Source organism: Typopeltis vanoorti, chromosome 19 (genome assembly GCF_054136105.1).
Source record: "Typopeltis vanoorti isolate ZY-2024b chromosome 19, IOZ_Tvanoo_1.0, whole genome shotgun sequence".
Lineage (NCBI taxonomy): Eukaryota > Metazoa > Arthropoda > Arachnida > Uropygi > Thelyphonidae > Typopeltis > Typopeltis vanoorti.
This window is the reverse complement of record NC_143567.1, coordinates 66,173,489-66,189,933: the sequence shown is the minus strand read 5'-3', so window position 1 is coordinate 66,189,933 and position 16,445 is coordinate 66,173,489. Positions and strand designations below refer to the sequence as shown.

General features: G+C 38.8%; 1 protein-coding gene across 1 annotated transcript in view; it reads left to right on the top strand.

The window, feature by feature from the left end:
• Positions 1-16,445, top strand: part of LOC150096202 (uncharacterized) — an 881,296-nt gene that overhangs the window by 649,133 nt on the left and 215,718 nt on the right. The window contains exon 27 of the mRNA XM_090409004.1: positions 12,878-13,015. Within this exon, the coding sequence (XP_090265130.1) occupies positions 12,878-13,015 (138 nt within the window). The remainder of the gene's footprint in view (positions 1-12,877; positions 13,016-16,445) is intronic.

The following is a 16,445-nucleotide window of genomic DNA, read 5'->3' as shown; positions in this document are numbered from 1 at the left end:
CTCCTGAGCTCTTCATAATCCCCCCCCTCTCCTTGTAGTTCCACATATACCCTTTTTTCACAGGGGTCCTTGCACTGCTGGCAACCACCCAGGTAATCACCTCATGGTCACTTTCACCAATTGGTGGATGATTTGACACCTCATTTATAATTACATCCTCTGATGAGATGACCAAATCCAAGACCCTTAATCCTCGTGTGCCCTCTGTTACATACTGTCTGAGGTAGTTATCCCTCAAAAACTCAAGAAACTCATTTTCTTTACTTCCAGTTGCTATCTCTTCATTCCAGTCTATATTGTCATAATTAAAATCACCCATAATGATCACCCATTTCTTATTTGCTTGGCTTATTTGACTATACATTTCACTATCACCACCATCCACATTACCAGGTCTATAACAACATCCCACCAAGTATTTGATTCTATTCACCTCTATCTGACACCATACTGCCTCAAAACCACTGGTACTATTTCCGTCTTGCATCTATACTTTCTATGGACATGACTCTTTTGCTATCAAAAGAGTTATGTCCATAGAATTCCTCTCCCTTATTCTGCTCCTCTTGCACACCCATTCTCTCATTTTCTATATTCATACCACCTTCCCCATTCATTTCCACTTCTTCAATCTCTCCTTCTTATTCTCCTGCTCTTCCACATCACTTCCGTCTCGATCTGATTCATTCTCTCTATTCACTTCTCTACCTTCCAGCAGTAGTCTCTCTAAGCAACTCACACCATAACCACTCAAATGCAGTCCATCGCTCCCATACAGCTCACTTCATCCCTCAAACTCATTCCACATATTTACAAACGGTACTCCCATCTCATTCATAATCCTTGCTCTCCACCTCATTTCACCACAATCATACCTAGGCAACACACTGACTACCCTTCCTGTCACACTATTCTCTTTTATCTTTCCAAGTAGCCTCCTGAGATTCATTCTGACATACTCTTTGTTCTTTTTCAAATCATTTGTACCAATTAATACAATTAACTCTTTTGCTCGCTCCCACCTCATATCCAATGCCTCAATCACTCTACTCATTTTACTGCCTGAAAACATACCTTGTGCATTTTATCCTCTAACACACCTTTATTAATGGAGTCGCCACACAACGCCACTCGCTCATCTTTCCTTAACTCTTTCATGCCATCATGATTTATTTTAACAGTTTTGACCTGAATTCTCTTAATTTCATTCCGCATCCATTTCATTTCTTGCCTCATCCAATCCAATTCACTCTCCGAATCTCGCGACGCATTCTCTCTATCATTAAATCTTTCTAACTTTCTAACTCTCGACCCCTTCTTCTCACTTTCCCTCTCATTCATCCTTCTTTGTTATACTTTCGGTCCGACACACGTCCAACTTTCACTATAATTCTTCTCACTTTCACTCTCATTTATCTTTCTTCGTTTCCGTACTTTTGGAGTAACATGCGTCCAACTTTCTCCATCATTCATTCTTTTTTCGCTATCATTTATTCTTTCGATTTTTTTCACTTGCGATTTCTGCATCACGCCATTTCTACTTTCATTCGTTCTCTCAATTTCGTTTCTTTCCTCCTCACTTTCGTCCCTTTTAACATCCGTTACGGTTTTCAAATCGCTCTTTTTCTTTTTTCCTCATTTTTTAACATTTTTTCGTCTCTCTTCTCACCATCCTTCTCTTTCAAATGTGCACTCGCGACATAATCGTTACTAACACTTTCTGTCATCAATTTCATATTTGCATTCATCAGTTCCTCATTCAGGTCACACTGCGCGCACACCCTTCTTCCATCCGTGCTAAACATCCAGAAATCATTTATGTAATCGAAGGAATACATATAACAGACCTCACACTTAACGAAATGACTGAAATCCAAATTAAAATCAAGGAATGACAATGCCACCGCCATTTTTTTTTTCCCCTGCAGGTTATTAGGTCTAATAATAACGATTTCGTAATTAACTTTAGGCAAGAAAAATCCCCCACACTAATAATACCAGTAGCGCACAATGTTTACAGCCGCTCTTACTCAAACAATTACACTTATATAATTAATTATTCCTAGAATAACTTATCTGAATCAGGAGCTCTTCTTAGGTACGTCCACAGCGCTTGGCTCACTAATGCCCCCTAGTGCGCTACAAGTTGCCAGTTATTATCTCAGGAGTGATGGTTAAGGTATTGTAAAAGTTGAATAAAGAGAGCTCAGACCTAGGTAGATAGGAAAAAGATACTTTATATAAATAACATGGTTTTGTGAGGGTATTTCTTGCATTAGTAATTGGCTTACTTTTTATAATAAAGTGACTATTGAGTTGGATAAAGGAAATTGCTATTCATTGATACTGCTGAACTTTGCAACAGCATTCCACTTTATTCAGAAGAATTCCACATGGAACTCTGCAAAATAAATTGGAGCAAATAGGTATTGATATGAGTTGGGAATTTGGATAATTTGTACAGATTCAAAGAGTGGTGTATGGGTTTAGTCTAAGAGAAGGCAAGTAACTAGTGAAGTATCACTGATATATGGAAATCATCTGAAGGGAAATATTCAGTTATTTGTTGATGATGCAAAGCTTTGAAGAGGTATAGTCAATAAAGATGATGTAGAGATCATGCAGGATGACTTAAATAGACAGGCAGTATGAGCAAAGATAAATGGCTACCAGTTTAACTTGGCCAAATGTATAATCATGCACTTTGGAATAAAGAGATCATAAACATAAAAAAAAAGAGAGGGCACTCGTTAGGCAACATTAGCGGCGGTGTGTAAGAAGTGCTCCGGATTCAGATAAGTTATTCTTGAAATAATTAATTGTATATGAGTGATTGTTTGAGTAAGAACTGCTATAAAAGTTGTGCGCTACTAGTATTATTAGTGTGTGGGATATTTTGCTAAAGCTTGATTACAAATTCTTTGTTTTTTCTCCTTAGAGTAGTAACCGCCATCTTTCCTCTGCCAGTTACTACTCTAAGGGGAAAAAAACTTAGCCTTCAGTAATTTTGTGAAGTGCGAGGTGTGCTATATGTGTTCTTTTGATTACATAGATGATTTGTGGACGTTTAGGGCTCATGGAAGGAGGGTGTGTGCGAAGTGTGAGCTGAACGAGGAATTGATGAGTGCTAATATGAATTTAATGATAGAAAGTTTTAGTAGCGAGAGTGTCATGGGAAGAATGAGTGCTCGTTAGAAAGAGAAGCATGGTGTGAAAGAAAGGCGAAAAATTGTTAAGAAAGCATCGAAAAAGAAAATGAGTGATTTAAAAACCATAATGGATGGTAAAAAGAATGAAAGCGAGGCGAATGTGGTGGAAGGAAACAAAATTGAGAGAACGAAAGAAACCAGAAATAGCGTGACGAAAGGATCGAAACTGGGATAAATGAAAAGAATGAAAGAATGAAGCAAAAGTTGGACACATGGAACCAAAAGTACAGAAACTCAAAAGGATGAATGAGAGTGAAAGTGTGAAGCAGGAGTTGAGAGTTCGAAAATGAGAAAGATTGAATGATAGAGAGAATGTGACTAGAAATTCTAAAGATGAATTGGATCGAATGAGTGTTATCAGTGGAACTAGCTGTAGATCGAAGAATGAGCTGTTGTGTTTATATACAAGTGTAAGTGTAAGAAACAAGAAAGATGAAATGGTTCCAATAATTGAGTATGCTCACCCAAAAATTGTTGGAATAAGTGACACATGGTTAGATGAGGAAAACATCCTGACAGGAATAGAGATGGAAGGATATGATGTGTTTCATGAGGATAGAAGGGGTAAAAAGGGATGGGAGCGCTATTGATGATAGAATCGTCAATAGAAAAATTTCCCTCTTGCATCTCTACTTTGTTATGTCCATACAAAGTAGAGATGCAAGAGGGAAATAGTACCAGTGGTTTTGAGGCAATATGGGGTGAGATAGAGGTGAATGGAACGAAATACTTGGTTGGATGTTGTTATAGACCAGGAAATTTGGATAGCAGTGATTATGAGATGTATAATCAAATTAACCAAACAAATAGGAAAAGAGTGATCATTATGGGCAATTTTAATAATGGCAATATAGACTGCAATGATGAGATAGCAACTTGAAGTAAAGAAAATTAGTTTCTTGAGTTTTTGAGGGATAACTACCTCAGACAGTATGTAACAGAGGTCACACTGGGATTGAGGGTCTTGGATTTGGTCATCTCATCAGAGGATGAAATTATATATGAAGTGTCAAATCACCCACCAATTGGTTAGAGTGACCATGAGGTGATTACCTGGGTGGTTGCTAGCAGTGTGAAGACCTCTGTGAGAAAAGGGTATACGTGGAACTACAAGGCTAGTGATTATAAAGAGCTCAGGAGACAGCTTGCGGGAGTAGCATGGAATGAGGAGTTAGCTGGAAAAGAGATGAATGCAGCTTGGGGGATTTTCAAAAACTATCTAGTAGATGGAATGTCTAAGTGTATTCCAAGGGTAAAAAGGTTAAATAAGGTAGGTGTGAGATGGATGAATAAAGAGATTAAGGATGCAATACAGAGAAAGAATGCATTGTGGAGGCAGCATAAGAGAAGTGGAAATAACTAATTCCATGAGGCCTACAAAGACCAGGCGAGGCGGGTGACTTGATTGGTGAGGGTAGCTAAAGAGAGGTATGAACAGCAGTTAGCTAATGAAGCCAAAAATAATCCTAAGGAGTTCTTGCGATACATAGCCAGCAAAAGAATGAATGATTATGGAAGGATGACATTGATTGGAGAAAATGGTATAAAGACAGCTGTTGCAGAATGTGTGGTGGAGATACTTTATGAGCAGTTCATAAAGGTCTTTCAGTCTTGTGAATGTGACTTCATGGAGAGATTGAGAGCAGTTGATGATGGGGAAGAGAGAATGACTGTAAGTGAGCAAGAGGTGTATTGGAAGTTGAGCAAACTCGATGTAAATAAGGCTAAGGGACTTGATAATATCACTACGTATTCTGAAGGAATGTGCCAGGCAGTTGACGCCAGCATTGACATATTTTTTTAATACGAGTTTTGCACTTGGTCAAGTTCCTAAGGAGTGGAAGGAGAGCAAGATTGTGCCACTTCATAAAGGAGGTGATAGACCTCAAGCATCAAACTATAGTCCTATCTGTGTGTCAGGTGTTGTAGTTAAGTTGTTGGAGAAGCTTGTGAGAACTAGGATCCAGAGTTGGGTTGACAACAATGGTATAATCTTTGATGGACAGCATGGATTAGCTAAAGGGAGGTCATGTTTTAGTAATCTACTTACTTATTAGAATAAGGTGACTGCTTCCATGGACAGAGTAGAAGGATAGATACACAGTAATATACTTAGATTTCGCAAAGGCTTTTCATAGATTACCGCATGATAAATTGATAGTCAAACAGCAGTGGATGGGATTGGATATTAGATTGGTGCATTGGATTGGAGACTGCCTATCTGATAAGTATCAAGAAATTGTGTATGGGGGAGCAATATCCAGGAAAAGGAAAGTCGCTAATGGAGTGCCTCAGGGTCTGTTTTAGGGTCATTACTGTTTAATTTGTATATTAATGATATTGGTGAAGATTTGGATGGAGATATTCAGTTGATTGCAGATGATGCAAAGTTGGGACGAACCATGGAGAGTAGAGAAGATGTTGTGGCCTTACAAGAAGAATTGAATAAATTGAGTTATTTGGTACGGGAATGGGGATATGAGTTCAATGTTGCAAAATGTAAGGTTTTAAAATTTGGAAAACAAAAATGGGATGCAGAATTTATGCTTGGTGAGGATATATTGTCGGAGATGCAGGAAATAAGAGATCCGGGGGTGATAGTGGATAAGAATCTGAAATTTAAGGGACACATTGCCAAAATTGTGAAGACAATACAAAGGCTTCTGGGAGTGATCTTGTTACATTGTATAAGGCTTTTATTAGGCCACACATGGACTATTGTGCCCAGATTTGGTCACCTGGTTTTCAGAATGATGACGAGATGTTGGAGAAGTTCCAGAAGCAACTGACTAAGGTAGATTCTAACCCCTGAAATGTTGAATATGAGGAAAGATTGAGAAGATGCAACTTGCAGAGTCTGGTGGACAGGAGGAGGAGTGGAGATATCATAGAGACCTACAAGTTATTAAGGGGTTGTTATAGGATCAATGCTGGAGAGGTTCTACAGAAAATAGTGGGAGATCAGGGGAGAACCAGAGGTCATCCTTGGAAGCTGTATAAGGAGGATGTGAGTAGGGGAGTGAGAAGCAGGTTTTTTTCATGCAGATTTGTGAATGATTGGAATGCCTTACGTTAGAGTGTGGTGTCTGCTGAGAATTTGAGTGTTTTTAAAGCACGGTTTGATGAGCTGTGTGTTTGATAAAAAGACCTCCTAGATGAGTCTTTGACTCCATGAGGTCTTGGGTAGTAGTAATAATAATAATAAACTATATACAATAGTGATGGAACCGAACTGCAAGAAATTGATGGAGACCAGGGATTTGGAGGTTATTGTAGATTGGGAGTTGAAGTTTATGGGGCATATGGTGGTGGCTACAGTATCACATTATATTACTTGATTGTTGAAGAAAATACTGGTAAGCAGGGAGAGGGAGGTTATTATAACCTTTTATAAGGTTATACTAGACAAATTTGTGCAGATGTGGTTATCAGGATTTGATAGAGATGTGAAGAAGTGGTGGTGAAGATCCAGAGGTGAATGATCAAGATTGTGGCAGGTCTGTGGAATGCCTTCTGAGAAAATAGATTTTAGGTCTGACTTCAAAAACTAGTCAATAAGCGAGGAAGAGAGGACATGACAGACACACATAAGTTATTAAATTTTATTAGGTATTTTTATAGGATTGACACCCAATACTTGTTTCAGTATAACTGTGTAGTTAATAAGGATTCTAGCAGTAGATATTATTTGTGTGGATGGTATTGAATAAATAGAATGATTTTCCACAGGTGATTGTGAGTTCAAGGGGAGGTATTATTATTATTATTACACCCTCCCTCCATGGAGCCAGCAGACTCATCATGTGAGGTTCATTCAACTGACAACATATTTATTATACCAAATCTTAAAATTCTTAACACACCTTGTGTTAACTACATATTTCAGAAATGCATTCCATTCACCCACAGTTATCCATGTAAAAAATATACTCATCACACCCCTCTTCACCATACTCTTACATAACTTCCAAGGATGGTTATTCCCCCTCTTGTTCTTCTACTCTTTTTATAATCCCCTCTGGATTAATCTAATAAAATCCCTTCACTAGCTTAAACATCTTTATCATAACACCACTTTTTCTCCTGTTGATATTGTCTTTGCTTCTCTGAATTCTCTCCAATGATTCCACTTCATAGTGAAAACCAAATCTGAGCACAATAATCCAAGTGTGGCTTGACCAGTTCTTTAGTCAATGGCACAACCACTTCCTTATTGCTACATGTTAGAGTACTTCTTACCATAGCAGCACTATGATGTGCAGTCTTTGCAACAGTTGCAATATGCCCTCTGAACTTCAGTCTAGAGGACATATTGCAAGAAGGCATCACTCCCAAATCTTGAATCTCATCCACTTTTTGCAGTACAGCACTGTCAGTTTAGTATAGAGACATATGTCTGCACTCCAAAATGCAACACCTTGCACTTATTAGTATTAAAACTACAACCTCACTCCTTTGTCCAAGTCAAAAGTCTATTCAAATATTCCTGAAGGGAATTAACATCATTAGTGCTACTTATAATTCTCCCCAATTTAGCATTATCGGCAAACAACTAAAGATCCCAGTCAGTCCACATGATATATAATTAGCCAACAAGTTAACAATATCATAGATATTGTTAACTTGTAAATATTTGTAAATAGATATTGTGTTAAACATGATTAGAGTGAGTCTTCACAATGAATGTTTGACTTTATTATTATTATTATTCAGGCCTCCATTCCATGGAGTCAAAAGACTCATTGTGGGAGGTCCTTCCTAAGAACATAAAGTCTGTCAAGACTCATCGAGGGGAGGCCCCCCCCCTCAGAAACACAAAGTCTATCATACCACTCTTTAAACTCATTGACCGTTCTCACTCCCACCACTCCATCAGGCAATGCATTCCACCGTTCAACCATCCTCCACGCAAAGAAACCACTCCTTACCCTCTTGCTCACAGATTCCTTTTGTAACTTCCAGGGATGGCCTCTTGTCATCACTCCTTCCCACTGTTCAACCAAGTGAAAGAACTCCCCAGTGTCAACCCTGTAACCACCTCTCAACAGTTTAAAAATCTCAATCATATCACCTCTCCTTCTTCTATCTACCAAACTCTGCAGTCCACATTCCCTCAGCCGATCCTCATAACTATCCTTGTACAGTCCTGAAACCATCTTTGTCATCAGTCTTTGTATCCTTTTCACAGTTAATTTATCCCCTTCAAATCCTGGGGATCAAATCTGAGAACAATAGTCCAAGTGTGGTCTGATCAGAGACTTATACAACGGAATGATAACCCTCTTATCTCTGGAGGTCAGTGTCCTTCTCATAATTGCAGCAATCCTCTGTGTTACCTTCACCACCTTTGCAATATGTCCCCTAAACTTTAGGTTTCTATCAATCATCAGCCCCAGATCTCTTGTCTCCTCTACTTCCTCCAGTATAACTCCTCCCATAGAGTATGCAGCATCCCATCGATGTTTCCCAAACCTCAAGACCTTACATTTTTCTGCATTAAACTGATACCTCCATTCATTTGCACATCTATCTAGCTTATTTAAATCCTCTTGCAGGGCTACCACATCTGCACTATTACTAATAATCCTTCCCAGCTTTGCATCATCTGCAAACAATTGAATATCCCCTTGCAATCCATTAGCAATGTCATTGATATAAAGGTTATACAATATAGGTCCTAGTACTGAGCCCTGTGGGACCCCACTTGTAACCCTCTGCTTCCTTGAAACTGCTCCACCATACACAACTCTCTGATACCTATCAGACAGCCATTCCTGAATCCAGTTGACCAATCTGACATCCAGACCCATGTGCTGCAACTTAAATATCAGCTTATCATGTGGCACCCTGTCAAATGCCTTCGCTAAGTCTCAGAAAATTGCAGTATATGCCTTTCCCTCATCTAATGTTCTTGTAAGTTTATTATAAAAGGCTTGCATATTGCTAAAACAAGAGCGCCCTTTCACAAATCCATGTTGACTCTTACAGATAACATTGCCCTCATCTGCCCAATGCTGTATACGGTCCCTCACTACTTTCTCCAAGATCTTAACAACTACTGATGACACACAGACTGGCCTATAATTAGACACTTCCAGTCTGTTACCACCCTTATGCAATGGCACTATCTTACCTTCCTTCCATTCCCTGGGCACCTTTGCCAAAGCCAGACTTTCATTGAAAAGCCAGGTTAAAGGCACTGTCAGTTCTCTAGCACATTCTCTTAAAACTCATGGTGAAATACCATCCAGTCCCACAGCTTTACTGACATCCAGAGTACTCAGTATCTGAAACACACTCTCCTCCTGTACCTCTAAACTTCGAACCAGCCCTATCCCTCTAGCATTAAAACTGACTCCTCTAGGATGAAATGCTCCAATAAAGTGTTCATTGAACGATTCCACTATGTCCTCTGCATAAGTCACTCTATTCCCATTTTTATCCCAAAATATCATTCTTCAACAGTCATTTCTCCTTCTACTGTCCACATAGCTAAAAAATTCCCTAGGATTTTCTTTGGATCTTAGGGCCAATCTCCTCTCATATTCCAGTTTTGCTTTCCTTACCACACTAGTCACTCTTCTGGCCTGTGTCTTATATTCTTCATGCATCTTCTCTTCACCTGTCTCCTTATATCGCTTCATAGCCTCTTTTTTGCATGCAATTCCTGTTTAATAATGTTTGTCATCCACTTTACTCCAAATTGTGTCCTCTTCTTCACTCGTGGTATACAACTTACCATTGCTGCTAACAAATATTCTTTCACAATTTCCCACGCACTAATGATATCACGGCCTTCTAATTCCTCCCTCCATGAAACTTCCCGAAGTTGACATCTAAGACTATTATAATCACCTGCATTATAATTCCACATAAGTTCCCGTCTCTTTGATACTCCTGCATGTCTATTCATTTTCCAAGTCAAACCATATGGTCACTCTCTCCAACTGGTGGGAGAGATGTCAACTCAGTTATTATCAACTCTTCTGATGCTATAACCAAATCCAAAACTCTTGAACCTCTGGTTCCCTCTGTTACATGTTTTCTAAGACATTTGTCCCTCAAGAATTCTAGAAATTCCATTCCCCTATTGCTACATGCATCTTCCTCTCTCCAATTTATACTACTGTAGTTAAAATCTCCCATAACAATCATTCTTCTTGCACTTGCCAAACTTAGCTGTCTAAACATTTCCTGGTCCCCATCCTCTGTGCTCCTGGGTCTGTAGCAACATCCCACTAAATATCCTGTCTTGCCTACCTCTACCTCACACCATACGCTCTCAAAATCACTTGTCTCACTTCCTTCCAAAGCCTCCACTCTTAGAGGACATAGGTCATCACTTATCATAAGCAGTACCCCACCACCATGCTTTCCCCCCTCCTATCCTGACGAAAAATGCTATACCCAGCGACTTCTATTCCTGTTGTTATATCCCCTTCTGTCAACCACGTCTCAGTGATCCCAATAAATTTTGGCCAGGCTGATGCTATCTGTGCCACCAATTCCTCTCCCTTATTCTGGAGAGGAATTGGTGGCGCAGATAGCGCCACCATTTATATGCTTTATACTCCTGGCATTAGTATAAAGCATATAAATGCCATTGTTTCTATACCCAGCATTATCCCTTCTAGACTCCACTGGGCTTAGTGTTACCTGACATTGTCTCTCTTCTCCCAAGTATCCATTCCCACAAGAGGCCACCCCCTTCTATCATCCTCCCTGGGACACACTGACTCGTACAGAACAGCAATCTCTCCAGATGCCTACATCCTTCCTCATTCAAATGTAAATGGTCTCTCGCATACAATTCCTCTCTTTCCTCAAACGCACTCCAAGCATTCACATATACCAGTCCTCTCTTGTCACACATTCTCGCTATTATGCCATTCAATATCAACGCTCTTCTGCTCAGCTCATCATTATCATACCTAGGCAACATGCACACTATTTTTCCTCTCTCTGTCTTCTTCCGTACAGTCTCAAGCAAAAATCTCATATCTCTTGCTGCCCAACTTATATTACCACTCAAATCATTCGTTCCTACCATCACAATCATCTCATCCACCCTTTCACCTATCTTAATTGCCATAGCCACCCTTTTTATTGTTCCTCCTGGCAAACACTCCTCACGCATCCTATCTTGAACACCACGGATCATTGAGTCACCATACATTATACCTCTTACCATTCCCTCTCTCCTATTGTTTCCATTCTCTCCTCTTCTTACATTCCCATACCTCTTTCTCCTACTGTTTCTATTCTCTCCTCTTCTAGCACTCCCATACATCTCTCTCGTTCCCTCTCTCCTACTGTTTCCATTTTCTCCACTTCTAGCACTTCCATATTCCTCTCTCATTCTGTCTCTCCTAGAACTATTTCCATCCTCTCGTCTTCTAGCATTCCCATACCTCTCTCTCATTCCATCTCTCCTACCATTTCCATTCTCTCCTCTTCTAGCACTTCCATGTCTCTCTCTCATTCCGTCTCTCCTACTGTTTCCATCCTCTCGTCTGCTAGCATTCCCATACCTCTCTCTCATTCCCTCTCTTCTACTGTTTCCATTCTCTCCTCTTCTAGCACCCCCATACCTCTCACTCATACTCCCTAAATTCTCTCTCTCTCCTACTCTGATTCGCCTTGCATTTATCTCTTCCATTCTCCTAATCTTATATTTCATACTTCTGCTCTCATTCACAAGACATTCCACCTCCTCTTTCAACTCATCTATCTCCCTCTGCATGTCAGTCACTCTTAATCTAAATTCACTCTCCCAAACAAAACCATCTCCTAAACTTTCACAGTCACTCACACCTTCCACACTATCAACTATTATTTTCGCATTCATATATATATCTTTTTTTCATTCTCTCCTATCACACTACTTGTCTTCCTACATTCATTTCCCGTTCCTGGAGCAACAAAGTCGGATATCGATATTTCTAATGCACTTATTTCCTCCAACTGCCTGCATTTTGCGCACATACGCTCTCTTTCACAGGCCACATATCTAATTCTCGAGACACATACATGCCGTAAGTACTGCATGCCACAAAGTCCCTTATGATATTGCTTATAATTGAGTTCTTAAATGGCGGAGGACTTGGCGATATGCCACTTGCGACTGCTGTTGAATCAGCCATCATTCCTTACTGCCGAGTAGCGTAATCTTTAATAATTATTCAATTAATAAATTCTGTTAAATAAATAAGAAAAAAAAAGTACAAACAATTACAAGCAAAAAAAACATTTAAGTACTAAATATAATTAAATAAAATGAAATATAACTAAATACAGTAACGAAAACTTAGCTTCGTTTTGTCTTTCACCGTTATGCATTCGATTCCGACGATAACCAAAATATATTATATCGCGACAGCAACTAACTTCCAAAAAACAACCACTGAAGTACATTCGTATTCAGAGAAACAATTTAGCACTCAAAAATGTAGAAAAACGGGGGGGGGGGGGGGATGGACTATTCACCGATTAAAAATCACTTTCTTCTGCACAGCTCAAATTCACTGCCACGTGCTACCCATTATTATTGATAGAGATGCCCAAGAAATAATAATAATAATAATAAATTGTAGAGAAATATTACTATATGTATATTTCATAATGATATTTTTTTTTCATATTATAACTTGATTCATTGTTTTTATTAGGCGATATGAAGAGTTCAGAAAGGATATTGGACTGGCTTTTACTTCAGAAAGATCCTGCTGGAGAACATATTGAAGCAGTAGAGGGTGAAGCTCTGATAAATGTCATAAAAACCTCAGATTCAGTTGCAATATTTTTTTGTAGGTTTTTCTCATTTATTTTCTAAAGGTGTTATTCCTAAGTATCTGCTACCTAGAAATATGCAATAGTGGTTGGTGACTTATGTTATACTTAAATATAACAAACATTACAAAAGTAAAAATATAATATTACTCTGGAAGTTTGATATTATTATTTTAGTTAAAATTGTTATTGTGCTATATATATATATATATATATATATATAGTTTTTGTCTGCTAATGCCTTTTGAACAAACCAATGCCAAAAACTCCTCATCCATTATTGTAGATATTTCTGGCATTAGTATATATAAACTGCAGTATCTCCATTGGTTCACAACCTCTCTCACACATGTTGTTCATCCTACTCATTATTCAATTTCTGCAGCATATGAACATAAAAAAAAAAAAAAAATTCCTCTTCCGAACAGCACTTTCTCAGCATGCTAACTCCATATTCATTCAAATGCTGAACTATGTATATGTGTGTGTGTTTGCTGTTATTTTTAAACATTAGCAAGAATCTCATGGGGAGACTACTACACGAATTAATAATTAAATTTTATCCTTAACTCTCTGTGATTTTAGAGGTATCAGTCAGCAGTATCATCTTAAATCAGTAGTTCTCAACCTTTTTTAGATCGTGCCTCACCTCAATGCCTCAAAGATTTTGCTGCCCCCCTTTAGCATAATAATCAACCAAGTTGTGAAAAAGCATAATATAAATAGGTACTTCAAATAAAAAGGGAACATAGGTAAAACTGCTTTTAATTTGACTTTCTTCAGTAGTTCTCAACCTTTTTTAGATCGTGCCTCACCTCAATGCCTCAAAGATTTTGATGCTCCCCTTTAGCATAATAATCAACCAAGTTGTGAAAAAGCATAATATAAATAGGTACTTCAAATAAAAAGGGAACATAGGTAAAACTGCTTTTAATTTGACTTTCTTCAATGAATATAAATTTTATATTACACTTTGTATATTATAAATATAAATCGAACTCACAATGGGAAAATAAAATCCATGATGTCTGCTGCAACGATTTTTCATTTAAGGTACTAATTTAGTCAATTTCAATCTCAAATCTCCACAGTTTGTGATATCCAGATGATTTCTTTTTTTTTTTTTTTCAATGACTTGTTACTTAGTCAGCACTAAAGCCACATTCAACTAAATATGACAATGGGAAGAGCAACAGTAATTTTCGTGCAAAACTAGTTGAATTTGGGTATTTTGTTTCTGTCTCATCACAAAGCCATGTCATTATTCCTTTTATGTTAAAGTTCTAATAGACTCATCATTTTGCATTTCTGAGAGTTCTTCTTGATATGGCCATAAAAGTTAGGTCCGCTAGCATTTGCTGAGTCATTAAAGATGGAAAATAAATTTCTTTTAAATCAGAATACCTGTCATTTAAATCACAGGCAATTTTGCTCAGGTGATCAACAATAACAAGTACAGCAGCATCAGTTACCTCACACTTATTTAGTCAATAAAATTGGTCAAATTTTTTGGCTGAAACATTCTTTTGACATAATTGCAGAAATACATTGAAGCCTTTGCATATATTAGCCTTTGCATCAACAAGATTCTTATTTGTGCCTTGCAATTGCTTATTTAACATATTCAGCTTTTCAAAGATATCTGTCAAATAATTCACAAATGCTTGACCATCAACTGTTTGTAAGAGTTTCATTTCAGGTTTGTCATCCAAAAACTCACTAAGAATATCAAATAGTTCCATGAATCTTCTCAATTCTCCTCTGACAGTCACCCCACTTCGTTGTGAAGCATTAATCTTACATGGTCAGCAGTTTTATTATTATTATTATTATTGAGGCCTCCATGGAGTTAAAAGACTCATCGTGGAGGTCCTTCCTAAGAAACACAAAGTCTATCAAGACTCATCGAGGGGAGATCCCCCCACCGAGAAACACAGTCTATCATACCACTCCTTAAACTCAGTGACCATTCTCGCTTTCACCACTCCATCAGGCAATGCATTCTATGGTTCAACCACCCCTACGTGCAAAGAAACCACTCCTCATCCTCTTGGAAACAGTTTCCTTTCGTAACTTCCAGGGATGGCCTCTTGCCATCACTCCTTCCCACTGTTCAACCAAGCGAAAGAACTCTCCGATGTCAACCCTGTAACCACCTCTCAACAGTTTAAAAGTCTCAATCATATCACCTCTGCTTCTTCTATCCACCATCTCTGCAGTCCACATTCCCTCAGCCGATCCTCATAACTAACACGGTACAGTCCTGAAACCATCTTCGTTATCCACCTTTTACCCTTTCCAAAGTTAATTTATCCTCAAATCCTTGTGACAAAATCTGAGAACAATAGTCTAAGTGTGGTCTGATCAGAGACTTATACAATGGAATGATAACCCTTTTATCTCTACAGGTCAGTGTCCTTCTCATTATTGCAGCAATCCTCTGTGTTACCTTCACTACCTTTGCGATATGTCCCCTAAACTTCAGGTTTCTATCAATCATCAGCCCCAGATCTCTTGTCTCCCCTACTTCCTCCAGTATAACTCCACCTATAGAGTATGCAGCATCCCATCGATGTTTCCCAAATCTCAAGACCTTACATTTTGCTGCATTAAATTGACACCCCCATTTATTTCCCCATCTATCTAGCTTATTCAGATCCTCTTGCAGGGCCACCACATCTGCACTATTACTATTAATCGTTGCTAGCTTCGCATCATCCACAAACAACTGAATATCCCCTTGCAATCCACTGGCAATGTCATTGATATAAAGGTTAAACAATATGGGTCCCGGTACTGAGCCCTGTGGGACCCCACTTGTAACCCTCTGCCTCCTTGAAACTGGCGGGACAGTTTCAAGGAGGCAGAGACAGTTTCAAGGAGGCACTGCCTCCTTGAAACTGTCTCTGATACCTATCGAACAACCAATCCTGAATCCAGTTGACCAATCTGACATCCAGACCCATGTGCTGCAACTTAAATATCAGCTTATCATGTGGCACCCTGTCAAATGCTTTTGCTAAGTCTAAGAAAATGGCAGTATATGCCTTTCCCTCATCTAATGCTCTTGTAACTTTATTATAAAAGGCTAGCATATTGCTAAAACAAGAGCGCCCCCTTCACAAATCCATGTTGACTCTTACGGATAACACCACCCTCATCTGCCCAATGCTGTATACGGTCCCTTACTACTTTCTCCAAGATCTTAATAACTACTGATGACATGCAAACTGGCCTATAATTAGACACTTCCAGTCTGCTACCATCATTATGCAATGGCACTATCTTACCTTCCTTCCATTACATGGGCACCTTTCCCGCAGCCAGACTTTCATTGAAAAGCCAGGTCAAAGGTACTGTCAGTTCCTTAGCACATTTTCTCAAAACTCATGGTGCAATACCATCCAGTCCCACAGCTTTACTGACATCCAGAGTGCTCATTATTTA